The 14,101-nt window shown below is 38.9% G+C and overlaps 1 protein-coding gene and 1 pseudogene across 1 annotated transcript; one reads left to right on the forward strand and one right to left on the reverse strand.

Moving 5' to 3' along the window:
* The first annotated feature begins 2,717 nt into the window (after positions 1–2,717).
* LOC149839162 (DNA replication complex GINS protein SLD5-like) lies at positions 2,718–7,204 on the forward strand. The gene is made up of 5 exons (XM_090003941.1): positions 2,718–2,858; positions 4,730–4,852; positions 4,939–5,018; positions 5,123–5,232; positions 7,128–7,204. The coding sequence occupies exons 1-5, from the start codon at positions 2,718–2,720 to the stop codon at positions 7,202–7,204; spliced, it is 531 nt and encodes a 176-aa protein (XP_089860067.1).
* A 2,108-nt stretch (positions 7,205–9,312) lies between these two features.
* LOC149839163 (calcium-binding protein CP1 pseudogene) lies at positions 9,313–9,765 on the reverse strand (annotated as a pseudogene).
* Between the last annotated feature and the right edge of the window lie 4,336 nt (positions 9,766–14,101).

The raw sequence follows: 14,101 nt of genomic DNA on the forward strand, positions 1-14,101 counted from the left end.
AGGAGTGTAGCAAAAAAAAAATTATTTGTGTGATAGTCGGGGGTTCTGGGGCAGTGCCCCAAAAAAAAAAATTGAGATAAAATAAAAAATGGCTACAATTATTAATAAAAATCTATTTCATATGGACAAATCAAACTATTTGCTGCAGTTAGGGCTGGGCTGGGCTACAAAAATGGATAAAAATCTATTTCATATGGAATAAGGGCTGGGCTTCTAAAAAAAATATTTTAACTGTTTCGGGAGGCAGGACTGGGAGCTACGCCTTTGCCCGCCACATCCCCAATCTTTCTTTAGGGATGGCAATGGACTGCGAGGAAACAGGGCCCCACCCCGTTTGGACTGGTGATGGAGGACATGAAATGGGGATGGAGGTTAAAATCAAAACCGGGTTTGGCAGAGTTATAAGTCCCCTTTAGAAGTTAAAGGGCAGTTGCCCCAAGGGGGTTGGCAGAGTGGGGTGGGACCTTGGCAGATAGACGGGCAGTCAATGTTCGATTCCCATGGGCATCACCCCTCTCTGCAAGCCAATGCCTAGTATAAGCCCTAAGGTAGGGGTCCTAACCTTGAAGTTTTATGCTGCCGACATGATGACTTAGGTATGTCAGGTTGAGTCAACTGGATCAGATCTTTATGTCAAGTGCAGTTTCTTCGGGTTATAAATAAAAGAAGAAGTTATAGGCAGTTATAAATTTCTCTCTTAGGATGATAATTTAAAAATGTAGTTTTTATTTTCTTTTATTTATTAATTATTATACACAGAAGCTGCACTGAGTATCAGGTACCAGACTGTGCTGGTCTCAGCCTATGTCGCAGAGAGACACAAGCAGACAAGTGTACATGGACACTGATGTGCACAGACAAATAGAAATAAACTTTTTTTTTTTTTGAAAGGCAAGTTGGGGTTAGGCAGACCCCTACCAGATATCTTTCAACCCCAATGTGGCAGAGGGATTCGAACCCGGGCCTTCAGCTTGGCACAGGACCCGCTTACCACATGGGATACCACCTCGGTTGTAAATAGAAATAAACTTAACTTGGAACATTTTCCAAATACAGGCTGCTCCAGAAGTTAGTTGGCTACAAAAATTTTCACTAGGTTTTTAAATTCAAATAGAATAACTAGTTTCCTCTATAAAAAAAATATTATTCTACTTGATAAGTCACAATCGAATAAAAAATACCAACAAAAAAAGTAAGAGATCTACACGGTTTTCTCCAAATTCAACATGTTATCAGCACGTGTCAATCATAACGTGACACTGTTAAAGCCAATAAATATTTTTAAAATAATATTAAAAACTATTTTTTAGTATTTTTATATTTATTAAAAAACAGCCGATTCAGGCTTGCATCATATCGATTTTTTGTTGGATACTATGCGTATCGGTCGATACAGGCCGATTCACATGACAGAAGGGCGCATGTGTCATAACATTTTGAAATGTAAGTATCATTAAAAAAAAATCAAATAATGTAGGTATGTTTTTGGGTATCGTCTATTATGTAGGGGGCAGTTATGAAAAAAATCTCAAAAACAAACAGCAGGCCTACTTACCCAGTAGCTTTGAGGGAAAATCAAGTGCAATGTGATTGTACACTTTAGCGTGCTGCTGCACCTAATCGCTATACAACATGCCAGCTGGTGGGGCCAACAGCCGAGGTGGGTAATCAGGCACAGCAGCACACCAAAAATATGCAATCGCATTGCACCTTATCCTCCTTTGATTTCCTAACAATGGGGTAGCCATGTATTTTTTTTTTTTAATAATTCAATAGAAACCTCCTTCCCACAATTACTGACCGCATATTGGCTGGCCTCCGGTTGGTAAAACCCTTGAGGTCCCGTCTGACTCTACTCATCACAGAGTATGCTCGGCTTTGATCTTACGCCAATGGATGTCAAGTGTGGGTTTCAAACTTGTGACATCTCGTCAACTTGGTGACATTCACAAGTCGCCTCTACCAGATGAGCAAAGCCCTAGTGTGCGCCATTTTGATAAATTTATGGCGACAAATCCAATATGGCAATATGTCATTGATTTAGAGAAGAGCTGGACCCAGTATGAGCTAGATCCAACTCATATCAGGAGATCGTGTAACAGACATTGGAATCCATTTAAGATTCAGATTTGAGAACATATATGGTCCGGTCTTGTAGGACCAGGGTCCAAAAAAGGGCAAGCACACATAATTGGATCTGGGTGGAAATAAAGTTTAGCTCAACCCATTCAATATTTTTTCTTTTCTTTTCTTTTCTTTTCACAAAAACAATAGACATTTCCATTCTTATCCCAGCATCTGAACACTTAGAACTTAGAAGTCAGAACCGAATCAATACTGGGATCATACTATGTGACCTGAATCTTATTTAGACCCAGAACTGGACCCGATTTACAAAAATGGTCACAATAGTCGACTCAAGCATCTGCACGACTCGGCCAATATCTGATTCGGTTGCGCACCCAACTTATATTTGCCACTGTGACAACAATCCAAGCACCCATTTTCCCCAGCCGGTTCGTCTTTGAATAGAACCGTCTAGTTGAATCGGTCCCACTCTCGAATCGCTCCTATTGGCGGGAAAATAATACGCCCTAGCTCAAATAGAAGGAAACGTTTTCCCTCTTTCAGAGAGAGAGAGAGAGAGAGAGAGAGAGAGGAAATCCGGCGAGAATCGCAGATCCGAAAGTTCCAATTAGGGACTTCGTTCGTTAGCAATGGCTTCTTCCTCATCACCATCGTCCTTCTCGGGCGTGGAGCTATTGAAGCGCGCGTGGAGGAACGAGAAAGCGGCCCCAGAGATCCTCCAATACGAGGAAGAATTGGTCGAGACCTTCCCCGAGCAAATCCGATCGCGAGTGAGTTTTTCTTGAACGGATTTTGATCCAGTAGGGCCTAAGCAGCATTCCCTTTTGAGACAATCGCAATTCGGTCTCGTTTCCGCTTCTTGTTTCGGGATGCGTTTGGATTCACCCACTTATCGGATGAAAAATTGGATAATTTGCCTTTTCACGTCCCAAATTTGTTCCCATTTTTGGAATAAGTGGATGCATAAGGCCCCTCATGGCGTGTTTGGATGCACCCATTTATACAGATACACGGGAATCACAGCGACACTCCATTCTGGATCCTAATGCAATATCCCGACTTATCCGGATTTTGTGGGTATGTGGGTGCGTGTGAATTACCTCCTTACAGAAACAACATCTGATGGGAATACATGTCGATTGAACCGCCATCGTGGAATTTGATGAACTAAATTCCTTATTTGTCTCTTGATCGTTGCTCATCGCTTAAAATTATTCTTCTTCCATAAAATAACTTGTATTGAATCACTTCCTTAGAATTCGACGAATTGAATTCAGTTTATCATTCTAAAACTTGATTTTTGCTTATCATTTTAGATGGCCACTGTTCTTAATACGAACCGGTTGCTTGGACTTGTTGATTTTGATTTTGTAACATTCAAGTTCGCATTAGGATCTTTTCATGTGCAGGCTAATATTATTGATGATGCTTATGCTAGTCAAAGGCACTGAAGTGTAAGGACAAAACAAAAAAATCTACCATTCTTGAGTATAATTTTCTCAGATGTCTCCTTCTTCATTGTAGAAGTTAGAGTTTAAAAAATGATTTGCTAGCATGGTGGGAATATATAAGTATGTTCTTATATTTCCTATCTGGGGCATGCTTAGTACCCTCAAACTACAGATGTAGTGTGCAATTACCACATTCTTGTAGGTCAAATATCAGTGACGTGATTGTTTCTCACTCAACTATGATCCAAACGATGAACATCTCATCGATAGTGCCACGTTATTATATTCTATTTACTTATACGGTTACACCATTCAGTGATGATGGTTGCCGAAAAAAATCAGAAACAACTTTGTACTAGATCAGGAAGCTATGCCAGTGAATGTAACCTATTTTGGCAATAACTTGGTCATTTTACTCCATTTATCATCATTAGCTAACTTTGGAAACTATTCAAATACTACCCTTTTCTTCCTCCAAAGACCAGAAATGGTTCATCACTTCATCCTGGGTTAACTATGGATAGTTTGAGACTTTATGTTGGGATTTACTTGATGGAGACATGGAAGGTTTATAGCTTTTTCGCTATTTGATGCACGTGATTACCTCGCTTAGGTGTCAATGTTTGTTTTCAAGTTTGTTTAATATTTTAATTTCAAATTTGGTGATACATATTGCATTGGTATTTGTTTCGTTTTATCTCATGCTCTCATATCACAAGTATGTTTTGATTTTTCAATCCGTTATTCATGAATGAGACAATTTGCCTATGCAATTTTCTGAATAGGCATCAAAATCTACAGAACCAAATAGATGTGCATCACTGTGATATACTAAAGTAGACAGGTGTTTTGATCAAATGACGGCTTGTATTGACTGACAGATTGAAATATTTTTTTATATATTATAAGACATAATATAAGAAGCCAGAATTTACATGATGTATTTCATCTTTCAGGTGACACTATAAGCCTAACAACTGAATGCAATTTCTGCTTCATGTCACATTTAATAGCCAAAGAACAAGCTTCACTAAAAACTCTCAATTTTATCCAGATTTTAATGCATATCAACTGTAGCTGATATTTCAATGTGTTGCATTAATGGTCCTTTTTCTTGTTTTCCATCTTCATGTCCAATTTGATGTGCAAAGGTTGAATGGTGTTATGTCTTGATGACTGAATCTGTTCAGGACGATATCATGGATAAGTTTTCTGGGGGTGGAACTGAAGATCTCATGCTATCCCTTTTCCAAATGGACTTGGACCGTACATTATTTCTTTTGCGGTCCTATCTCCGGATTAGGCCACAAAAGGTACCTATCAGCTGTTGATTGGATACTATCTCAAATCTGTCATGTTTTAATTCTTTAGAATTGTTTTTATTTGTTCAACTTTACAGATTCAAAAGCATGTGTTCCACATTTCTAAAACTAAACTTTGGAATAGGCTTTCTAAGCAAGAACAGAATTTTGCTGCAAAGTGAAAGCTGTTCCCTTTATCCAATATGCAATCAAAGTTGTATGCTTGTGGACTGTATTCTTGTTTTGGATTTGATATTATTTACTCATCATGGTGTTGGCCAGGTGTACAGATATCATGGAAAAACATCTTGAATGGTCTGTGCTCGAAAAATTGCCTTATGGTTACCAGTCTATTTTGAAGCAATCCATCTCTAGTGAAGAGATTGACATGGGTATTTACTGTTGCCTGCTCCTATTTGTGAATGTGTGGAATCCTTTCATCCATTTATGTCTACCTGGTGTTTTGACTTGAATTGGATGTGTTTCTTTGGATTTTTGGTTATGTTAAGCTCCTTTGAATGTTGCTGTTGGTCTTTAATGCTTTGAAATGTTATTAAAGGTAGAAATCTTTGAAACTTTGTTAACAGAAAGAAAATTCTAACTCTTGTTCAATGGGGATGTTGCTCATGTAACATTTTTCATAGCTTTATCATGAACCTCTTGTGGGCTTGTCATGCTACTGTAAACCGGCAACTTATTCTTGTGGAAGTCTTCATATAAAGTTATAAACAGTCCCTAAAGGAAGCCCTATATACATGATTTTCTCAACCGTTGTGATTCACTTGCATCATAAAAGCTATGATGAACTCCAATGATCCAAGTGCATCATTTCTGTTATGTGCTTTCGCTCATGGATGTGCACAGCATGTTGAGGCTTTTGCAGTGAGAGTAGCACATGACTATGATCCATCTATTTCACTTTTTCCACATGCATTCTGATAATTTTATCAATATAATCTGTGCACTATTTATATTGTTTGAGAACCACGTATTTAGGTTATCACCATAAACTTATGCTGCTCATGAATGTGTTCTGTTTTTTTATCTTCAAAGATAGCATGATGAAGATATGCTTACGTAAAAAATTGAGGTTAATGATAAAGATGTTGATGATTAGAAAACTCCGTTGACAGATTTGGGAAGATAAACAAATCTGCTACAGGACTTGTGTCTCGTTAACTTAGACAAGGTATTATCAACTGATTTTATCATAAATCTTTTCTTGTATTGGGTCTTTGTAGAAGCCTTAGCACTGCATGTACATCATGCATTATAGCAGTCCATCAGGCTCACCAAAGCCTGAAGTTTGAGCCAGACCTTGCTTTTTCACCAAAGGGGCCTAAAATTGCTGGACCTTGTCTCATAGAGCAAGCTGAACCTGCTATGGTCAATCTAACTGGCTTGCATGTATATATTTGTCTTAGCACTTTGCACTATAATGCAAAAGGGCATTTCAAAGCTGCTGTCACATAAAAACTGCTAGAAGGATAAGAGTTGTTACTAGGACCTCTATTAATGACTGAAAACCTCACCATGTTGGAGTCTTGGTGCTTCAAATGATCTTACACTCTTTAATGGTGTCTTGAGAATTGGGAGCAATGAGTTTCATAATGCCTGACCCTAGCAACTGCGCTTGATACCTCCACCTGTTGAGGACCTTGAGGAGTTTTGCCTCACAAGTGCATTTAAATGCATGCTGCTTCTTTATTAGAGGTGCCACTTATTAATTAAGGTCCTTTATTGACTTGTAAAAGTTTTCATGTAGACTATTCTCTCACGTGTTGACCTTTGCCATGGCTCTAGCTGTTTGTTCTTCGTTAACTTGGCATCCATGTGAATGATCAACTCTTGCATTGTGTTGATTTTTTCTGGTACTGACTTGTGCAATTTCTGATTGACTATTTCTGAGTTTTGGTTGGAGTGTGCACCATGCTTTAATGTCAAAGTACCTGATGCTACGATGTTCCTTGCAGGAGCACACCAAGATCAATGGTTTCTTTTATCTTCATGATCTTAAGGCTACATCTTACAATTAGGTGTCCCTTTTCTTTATGCAATTTGTTTGCATTTGCTACATTATTGACTATTCTGCTGTTCTTATCATCTCTCGCTTGTGATTCACACTTTTTCTGCTTGTACAATGTTGGAAGGAGATTTTGTGGATGAACTGGTGTTGATAAAGGCTACCTGATTTTTCCGTCTTTGTGTTTGCCTGTTGGTGGATTGCAATGAACATGTGTACACGTATGGATTGAATATTTCCCTGACTTTGGCTTTTGCTCTGCAGTCCCTGAACCCCAACTGGACACATTTGTTTTTTACAAAAGCAGGCAGTCTGTTGGATCCTTCCAGCCGGATGACTAGTAAGTATTAACTCTCCCTTTCTCTATCCCTTTATTTTTGTACACATAATATTTTCATTTTTCATCTTGAAATTGGATGGCCAAAAGGCTATGCTTCTTCATGAAATTTAAATCCTACCATTAGTTTAGGCTGTCAGTTTTGAAGGTGAATCATGGTGCTTTCATCCATGATATATGAGCAGGTCGCTTGTGTCAGAGACTGTGGCTTGCATGTCTATGCAAGTGTGCATGTGTATGCCCCTGATCAGTGGGAATGACAAATGGTTGGAATTGATTCAGATATTCAACCAGTTGATTGCTGTTTATCTCAGATTCATTGCATCCTTACAGATCTAATCATTAATGTGATCAGATCTGAATTGAGTTTTCAAATGTGAATCAGATGATCATATGAAGCCCAAGTACTTGCAAAATTGTATCTGACAAAGACAATTAGCTTGATTGAATGTGGGGCTGTAGGGGAGTGTTTGAATTCCTTGGATCAAAGAACCAAGTATGAGATCTACACATGGGGCCGGCACTAAATCTAATAGACCCAAATTCCGGATCTCATATTCCCTAAAAACCAGGAATCTGATTTCTCTTTCTGGTTCAAAATGCAGGGTTTCAGTTACATAAATTATATAGGATTTTTTATAATATTTTTTGCCAAAAACATAAATACCGTATTTTTTTATATTTACATGGTGAAACCACCTACAGGATCAGAGATCTAGTAGTGCTGGCTTTGCCTGCCGTACTTACAGTCGTTGTCTTGGCAGCTTAAAACTTTGCAAGCTTATTTATATTTGTATTGATTATTTATAAAAAAACACTTTTTTTTATATTTTATAAATTTTATTTTTTATTACTGGGATTTTGCGCAAAAATGTGAGATTTACAAAAAAAATAAATCATTTTTCGTGACTTTTTGCTGCCAAGATTTTGGCGTTTTTTTTTTCTTAAAGTTTTGTAACTATGGCACTATGCCAGTGATCCGGTCAAGCATTGAATACCATGAGTCCAGTAGGGGGATGAGAGTATGTGGCGTGGCATTCAATCATTGGGCAGCAGCTGATTGATGATCTGTTCTCTATGTTGGGACTCTTTGGTATCAAGCCAAACGCAAAATCCAATGGTATAATTACATAAATCGCGGTATTTATGTTTTTTCATAAATTTCACGATATTTTGAAAATCTTTCAAGAAATTGCCGTTTTAAACTTTCAGGCGATTTCTTGCGATATTTGTCGCACTGTGAAAATCTTTGTGCGACCCATTTAAAGCGCAAAAAAATGAATGACTGAACAAACAAGGAAAAAATGCTGGTGTTTTTGCCTGCCGTTCATTTAATTGATGAAATTACCGGCGGTGCCGATGACCTGATACGGTCTCCAACTTCAGTATCCTCAGATCTAGATTCTAGAATTCCTAGATTTTAGCATCTCTTTCGATTATAATAAGTTAGCCTCCGAATCTACCAACGGGGCTCCACGTGGTCGGTAGGAGCTGTCAGTACACGTTTCCTTGTGATGGGACATTGCAAGTTCAAAACCCAGTGGTATGTTGAATAATAACTGATAGTTCTGCCCTTCAAACAAAAAAGAAAGCCTCCCAAACTTAGTTTTTTTACAATGTTATTAGTATCGGTGCTTATCGGCCAATATGCATTGAAAAAAATTAGATACGCTGCAGGCCTGAATCGGCTATTTTTAATAATTATAAAAATATTTTAATGGTTTTAACATGTGGCACGTTATAATTTTTATTCTTTTTAGGCCGATACAGAATGATTCACTTGAGTTGCTGTATCGGGCCCATACAGTTGAATCGGTGGCCTATACCGATACTGACAACATTGGTTTTTTGTGGTTACGAAACTTGAACCGTGGCAACCAAATTGAACATAATCAAATTATAACTTATTCCATCAGAGCCCACAAATACGAGAGAGAGAGAGAGCAAAAACTTTATCACATGACGAAGAACGTATGTGTATGACAAACTCTTTTTTTAATGAGCAAGAAGCGACCCAAGCAACGGTCGATCGAGAACCGAAGCAACCAAGAAACGTCAGATCAAAACGCGCCCTTCAACGTCCTCCTCCACCCAGATCTACGGTCAGGAACTTTACCAAGGCGTCGCACGAGACCCCGTCGTCTCGTCGCCGCCGCACATCTCCAGCATCGCCCTGATCTCTCCGTCGCCCGACGGGAATCCCGTCCAGCTCATGTATCCCTTTAGGTCCGAGAATCCCACGATCCCGTCGCCGTCGCGGTCCATGACCCGGAAGGCATCCTCCAGCGCCCGCTGCTCGGCTGCCTCCGGCTGCGACCGGCGGCTCAGCACCCGTTCGAACTCCTCGAGCTCGACGAACCCGTTCTTGTTGGCGTCCGCGATCGAGATCATCGAACCGATCTCATCGTCGTCGGAGGCACAGTCGCCGAAGAAGCAGGCGTAGAAGGCTCGGAGGTCGCCGGGGCCGATCCGACCGTCACCGTCCGCATCGAGCACGGCGAACACATCCCGGAGGTCGGGTTTTTCGGCGGCCGCGGACGGCGGGTGCCTCTCGGAAGGGCACATATTGAACCGGAGTATTCGTGAGGGAGGGACGGCCCGGACGGGAAATGAGAGGACCCTCCCTTAATTGGTTTCTTTGTGGTGCTGAGTCGGTAGTGGAGGGGACCGAGGAGGGGCTTGGCTTTTATGGAGACCGGGGGTGTTCTTCTGGCTCGGACAATTTTGGTGACCTGTGGCGTGATGTCACTATGAATCGTGTGGTTGAGGACTTGGGATCTAGGGATGGCAGTGGATCCGGGCGGGGGCAACGGGCCCGCTCTTAAAATGGGGATGGATACGCTTTCTCCTGCCCGTCCCAATTCCCCCCTTCCTCAGCCCCACCCCGCTCCTAATCCTTCTTTAAGGATGGCACCGAAAGAAAATGGGGCCCGCCTCACCCCGTTTGGATTGGGATGGAGGATATGAAACAGGGATAGAGGTTAAAATTCAAACCCGTGTAGGATGAAGATCCGGATTTTGAGACGGGGCGGGGTGGAGACCTTGTCCCCCGCCCCAGTCCACTGTCATCCCTAGCGGGATCCCAGATTCCCAATTCTACATGAAAGTTCAAAAAACTTTTCAAAAAAATGAGAAGGAAGACGCGGGATTTTTTTTAAACAATAAAAAATATTTTACCACCGGCCACTTGGCAAGCGGAGTGAGTGTGAGGATGCTGAGACGAAGTCAGTCACTGAATCAAATCCCATTGAAGCCCGGGTGTGTCTGTAGCTTTCAGAAGTGGGTCACTTAAGTCAGGTTTATCGTGGGGCCCCACCTGAGTTTTCCTTGCTTTTGTGAGGGTTTCTCATCATAAAAAAAGATAATAACAAATAAAAACATTTTTTTAGCATTTAATATGAAAAATAAATTTTTATTAAAATAAAATTAAAATAATATTGTATGTAGTGTTGGTGTCTTGAGTTGGTGTATCCAAGTGTGTCCACTCGTATCAAGCAGCTGATATGGTGTGTCCGTGTGTCATAGGGTGTCAACGGGTTCAACGGTTTGGTTCGGATCCAGGTGGAAGCAGACCTGAACCTGATTTTAATCGGACCCACTATTAGAGAATCCATACTTAGATCCGATAAAAACTACATGAACCAGACTCGGGCCATACCTGTTAAAATAATATTTATCATTTTTACATTAAAAATTATGGGTTTGGGTCGAGCCTAGGTCTGGACCTAGGTCTTTATATTTATCACCATACCTTGACCATATAGGGTGGTTTGGTAAGGGTCGGATAAGTTGACACCCCTAGTCATAGTTGTCCACATATCCCATTATCGGGAAAAACTCAACGAAGCAAAATCTCGTGATATTTTAAATATTTTGAATTTTTTTTTCTTATGGATAACCAGAAAAAAAAAAGCGAGTGACATCAGGTTGGGCATACAGTAGGCTTTTGAGTGAGACGGATGAAGTAATTTTAAAAAATATTATGCGTCAATCAGAACATGACACATGTTAAAATTATTAAAAAATATTTTTAACATTTTTTGTATTTATTAAAAATAATAAATTCAAGGGTGAAGCATATCGATTTTCTGCCGATACAATACATATCAGCTGATAGACCCTCATACTGACAACATTGCTTGGCCCAGCCCAATTATATAACTAGGCCAGACTAGGTCTTGACCTCGTTAAAAAGATATGGAAACAAACTCAACAATAATCAAGCCAGACAAATGATGGGCCTGAGTAGGGATGGCAGTGGACCGGGGCGAAGGCTGAAGACAAGGTCTCCACTTTGGCCCCGTCTCAAAATTCTGCCCTCCATCCCTGCTTTTATCTCTGTTTCATGTCCTCCATCCCTGATCCAAATGGGGCGAGGGGGGGTGGGGCCCCATTTCTCCCCGGTCCACTGTCATCCCTAAAGGTATTTTAGTTATCTTACTAACGGGGATCGAGGACGGAGCAGAGAAAATGCCTCCATGCCGCACGGGTATGGGTGAAGTATGGACGGATTGAGGTTTTAAGTAGGAAAATGAGAAATTGTGAATAAGCTGACAAGTTTGGATCATGACAGCTAATGAATCTGTCATGCATTTTGGATAATGGATCCAAGATCTTTCCAAGATCAAGAATTGGTTTAGATGATGGAATGGGTACCGGGGAAAAAATCGAGACCTGATCCAGTTAGACTGGCACATAAAACAAACAAACACCAACCATTCAAATCCTTAGCTACCAAAAATTCCTAGTTATTTGGTTCCAATACTCTTTGACAGGGGGCATGTGAAGTCAAATTTATTGTGTTTGCAAGTCTTGGACACCAAGTTTCTAGACTCTGGAGTCTTCGCCAATGAATCATAAATAAAATGAGAAAATAGTCACTCTTTAAGAAGAAAATGAACAACCCAACTAAGTGGGGACCTTCAGTTTAATGGGGTTTTGTTTTATCTTACCAATTAAAAATCATTTTTATAAAGTTTCCAATATGACTTGCATATAAGTAAATATGGGACAGGACTCAAAACTAAGTATCCTTGTGATTGAACTATGCCCATCGAGGTGGTATCCCATGGGGTAAGCCGGGTTGGGTGCCAAGCTGAAGATCCAGGTTCGAATCCCTCCCCACGTGGGGCTTAAGGATGTATTTGTGCATAATTTTGCACTTAGTTATCAATATGGGTCAGATCATGCTTAACCCAAGTGCAACCATTTTTTTGAAGAGGACACCTAGATTTGGATTTGCATCTAGACCATATTCAAATCATTTAGTGAATATTCAAGATTGGCTAGAACATGAGTTTTCATACTGAATATGCCTCAAAACAATTGAAACCAATGTTGTCAGTATCGGTATCAGCCCTGTATCGTTTGGCCAATGATTCAGGTGAATCGACTCAAGTGAATCACTAACAAATAATTAAAAATGATTACATGTCAGTCAATCAGAATGTGACACATGTAAAAGCCAATACAATAATATTAAAATATATATAAAATAATTTTAAGTACTTTTACATTTATTAAATAATAGATGATTCAAGATAAAGGGTATCGATTTTCTGCTGATACGATACGATTTTCTGCTGATACTATACATATCGGCCGATACACACCAATACTGCCAATATTGTTTGAAACCTATTGCCTTCTACGTAGAAAATGTAACAACATTTGGAATAAACCTAGTTACAATCTTCACTTTATTGCACTTGCTTACTTGATTCAGCCTTGATGCAGAGAGTGTCGTGTATGCTTACTTCAAACCCTATCTGATCTTGGTCATTTCTCCAATCATTTGCATTCCTATTTATGTTTTAAGTAAAAGATTAACTTTTAAATAAAGGAGAGAGAGAAAACCCAACCAAGAACTTCCTACGTCAATAAAAATAACCTTGACAAAAAATCACAATTAAAAAAAAAATTGAATATAACATTCCTACATCACAATTAAAACCAAAATTCAATATAACATTCCTACATCAATAACTCTGATCTATTGGAATCACCGTGGCCCTTTTAAAAACATGTTCTACTACCCAACCAAGAACTTCCTAAGTATTGTATATGCATTTTTAAGATCCACTACAAATATGATGAATTAAGATAGTTCACCCACAACCAAACAAAAAGCATACCAATAGTGAATCTCACTATGATCTCTCTTAGCTGATAAAAAAAACCCTACATCATGCATATCAAAGATGCAGGTGACTATATGTGCATAAGACCATGCAGTGGGGGGGGGGGGGGGGGGGGGGGGGGTAGGAATAAACTAGGGTGGACACAAATGCTGAAAAGGGAAAACAAACACAAAAAACTTAAAACTTGATTAAATATTCATGCTATAAAAAAACTAAATAAAAACCCATTTCCTTACGCCTAAATTCTAACAATCATCTTTCATATATGTAATAATTAAAAAAACCTTAAAATTCAAAGCTTATAACCAAAATCAAGCAAGTGGAATCAAGTTTAATGTTGATTGAAAAAAAAATACATAACTAAATGCTAATTGGAAGAAACACAAAAAACCTTAAAACCTAATGAAATATCATGGTTCATACTATTTAAAAAATAAAAATAAAATAAAAAACTTAAATCCTAAACAAACATCATTCACACACACACAAATATATATATATATATATGTATATATATATATGTGTGTGTGTATGTGTGTGTGTGTGTGTGTGTGTTAATTGAAAAAAGAAACCTAAAATTCTAAGTTTCTAATTAAAATTAAGCAAGTAAAATCATGTTTAATATTGATTAAAAATAAAAACACTAAAATACATAATTGAGTATTCACCTCATTTAAAAAACAAAATAAAAAACCTAAATGCTAATTAAAAAACACAAAAAAACCTAAAACTTAACTAAATATTCATGTTATTTTAAAAAG

Source organism: Nuphar pumila, chromosome 4, assembly GCF_984573655.1.
Source record: "Nuphar pumila chromosome 4, dmNupPumi1.hap1.1, whole genome shotgun sequence".
Taxonomy (NCBI): Eukaryota; Viridiplantae; Streptophyta; class Magnoliopsida; order Nymphaeales; family Nymphaeaceae; genus Nuphar; species Nuphar pumila.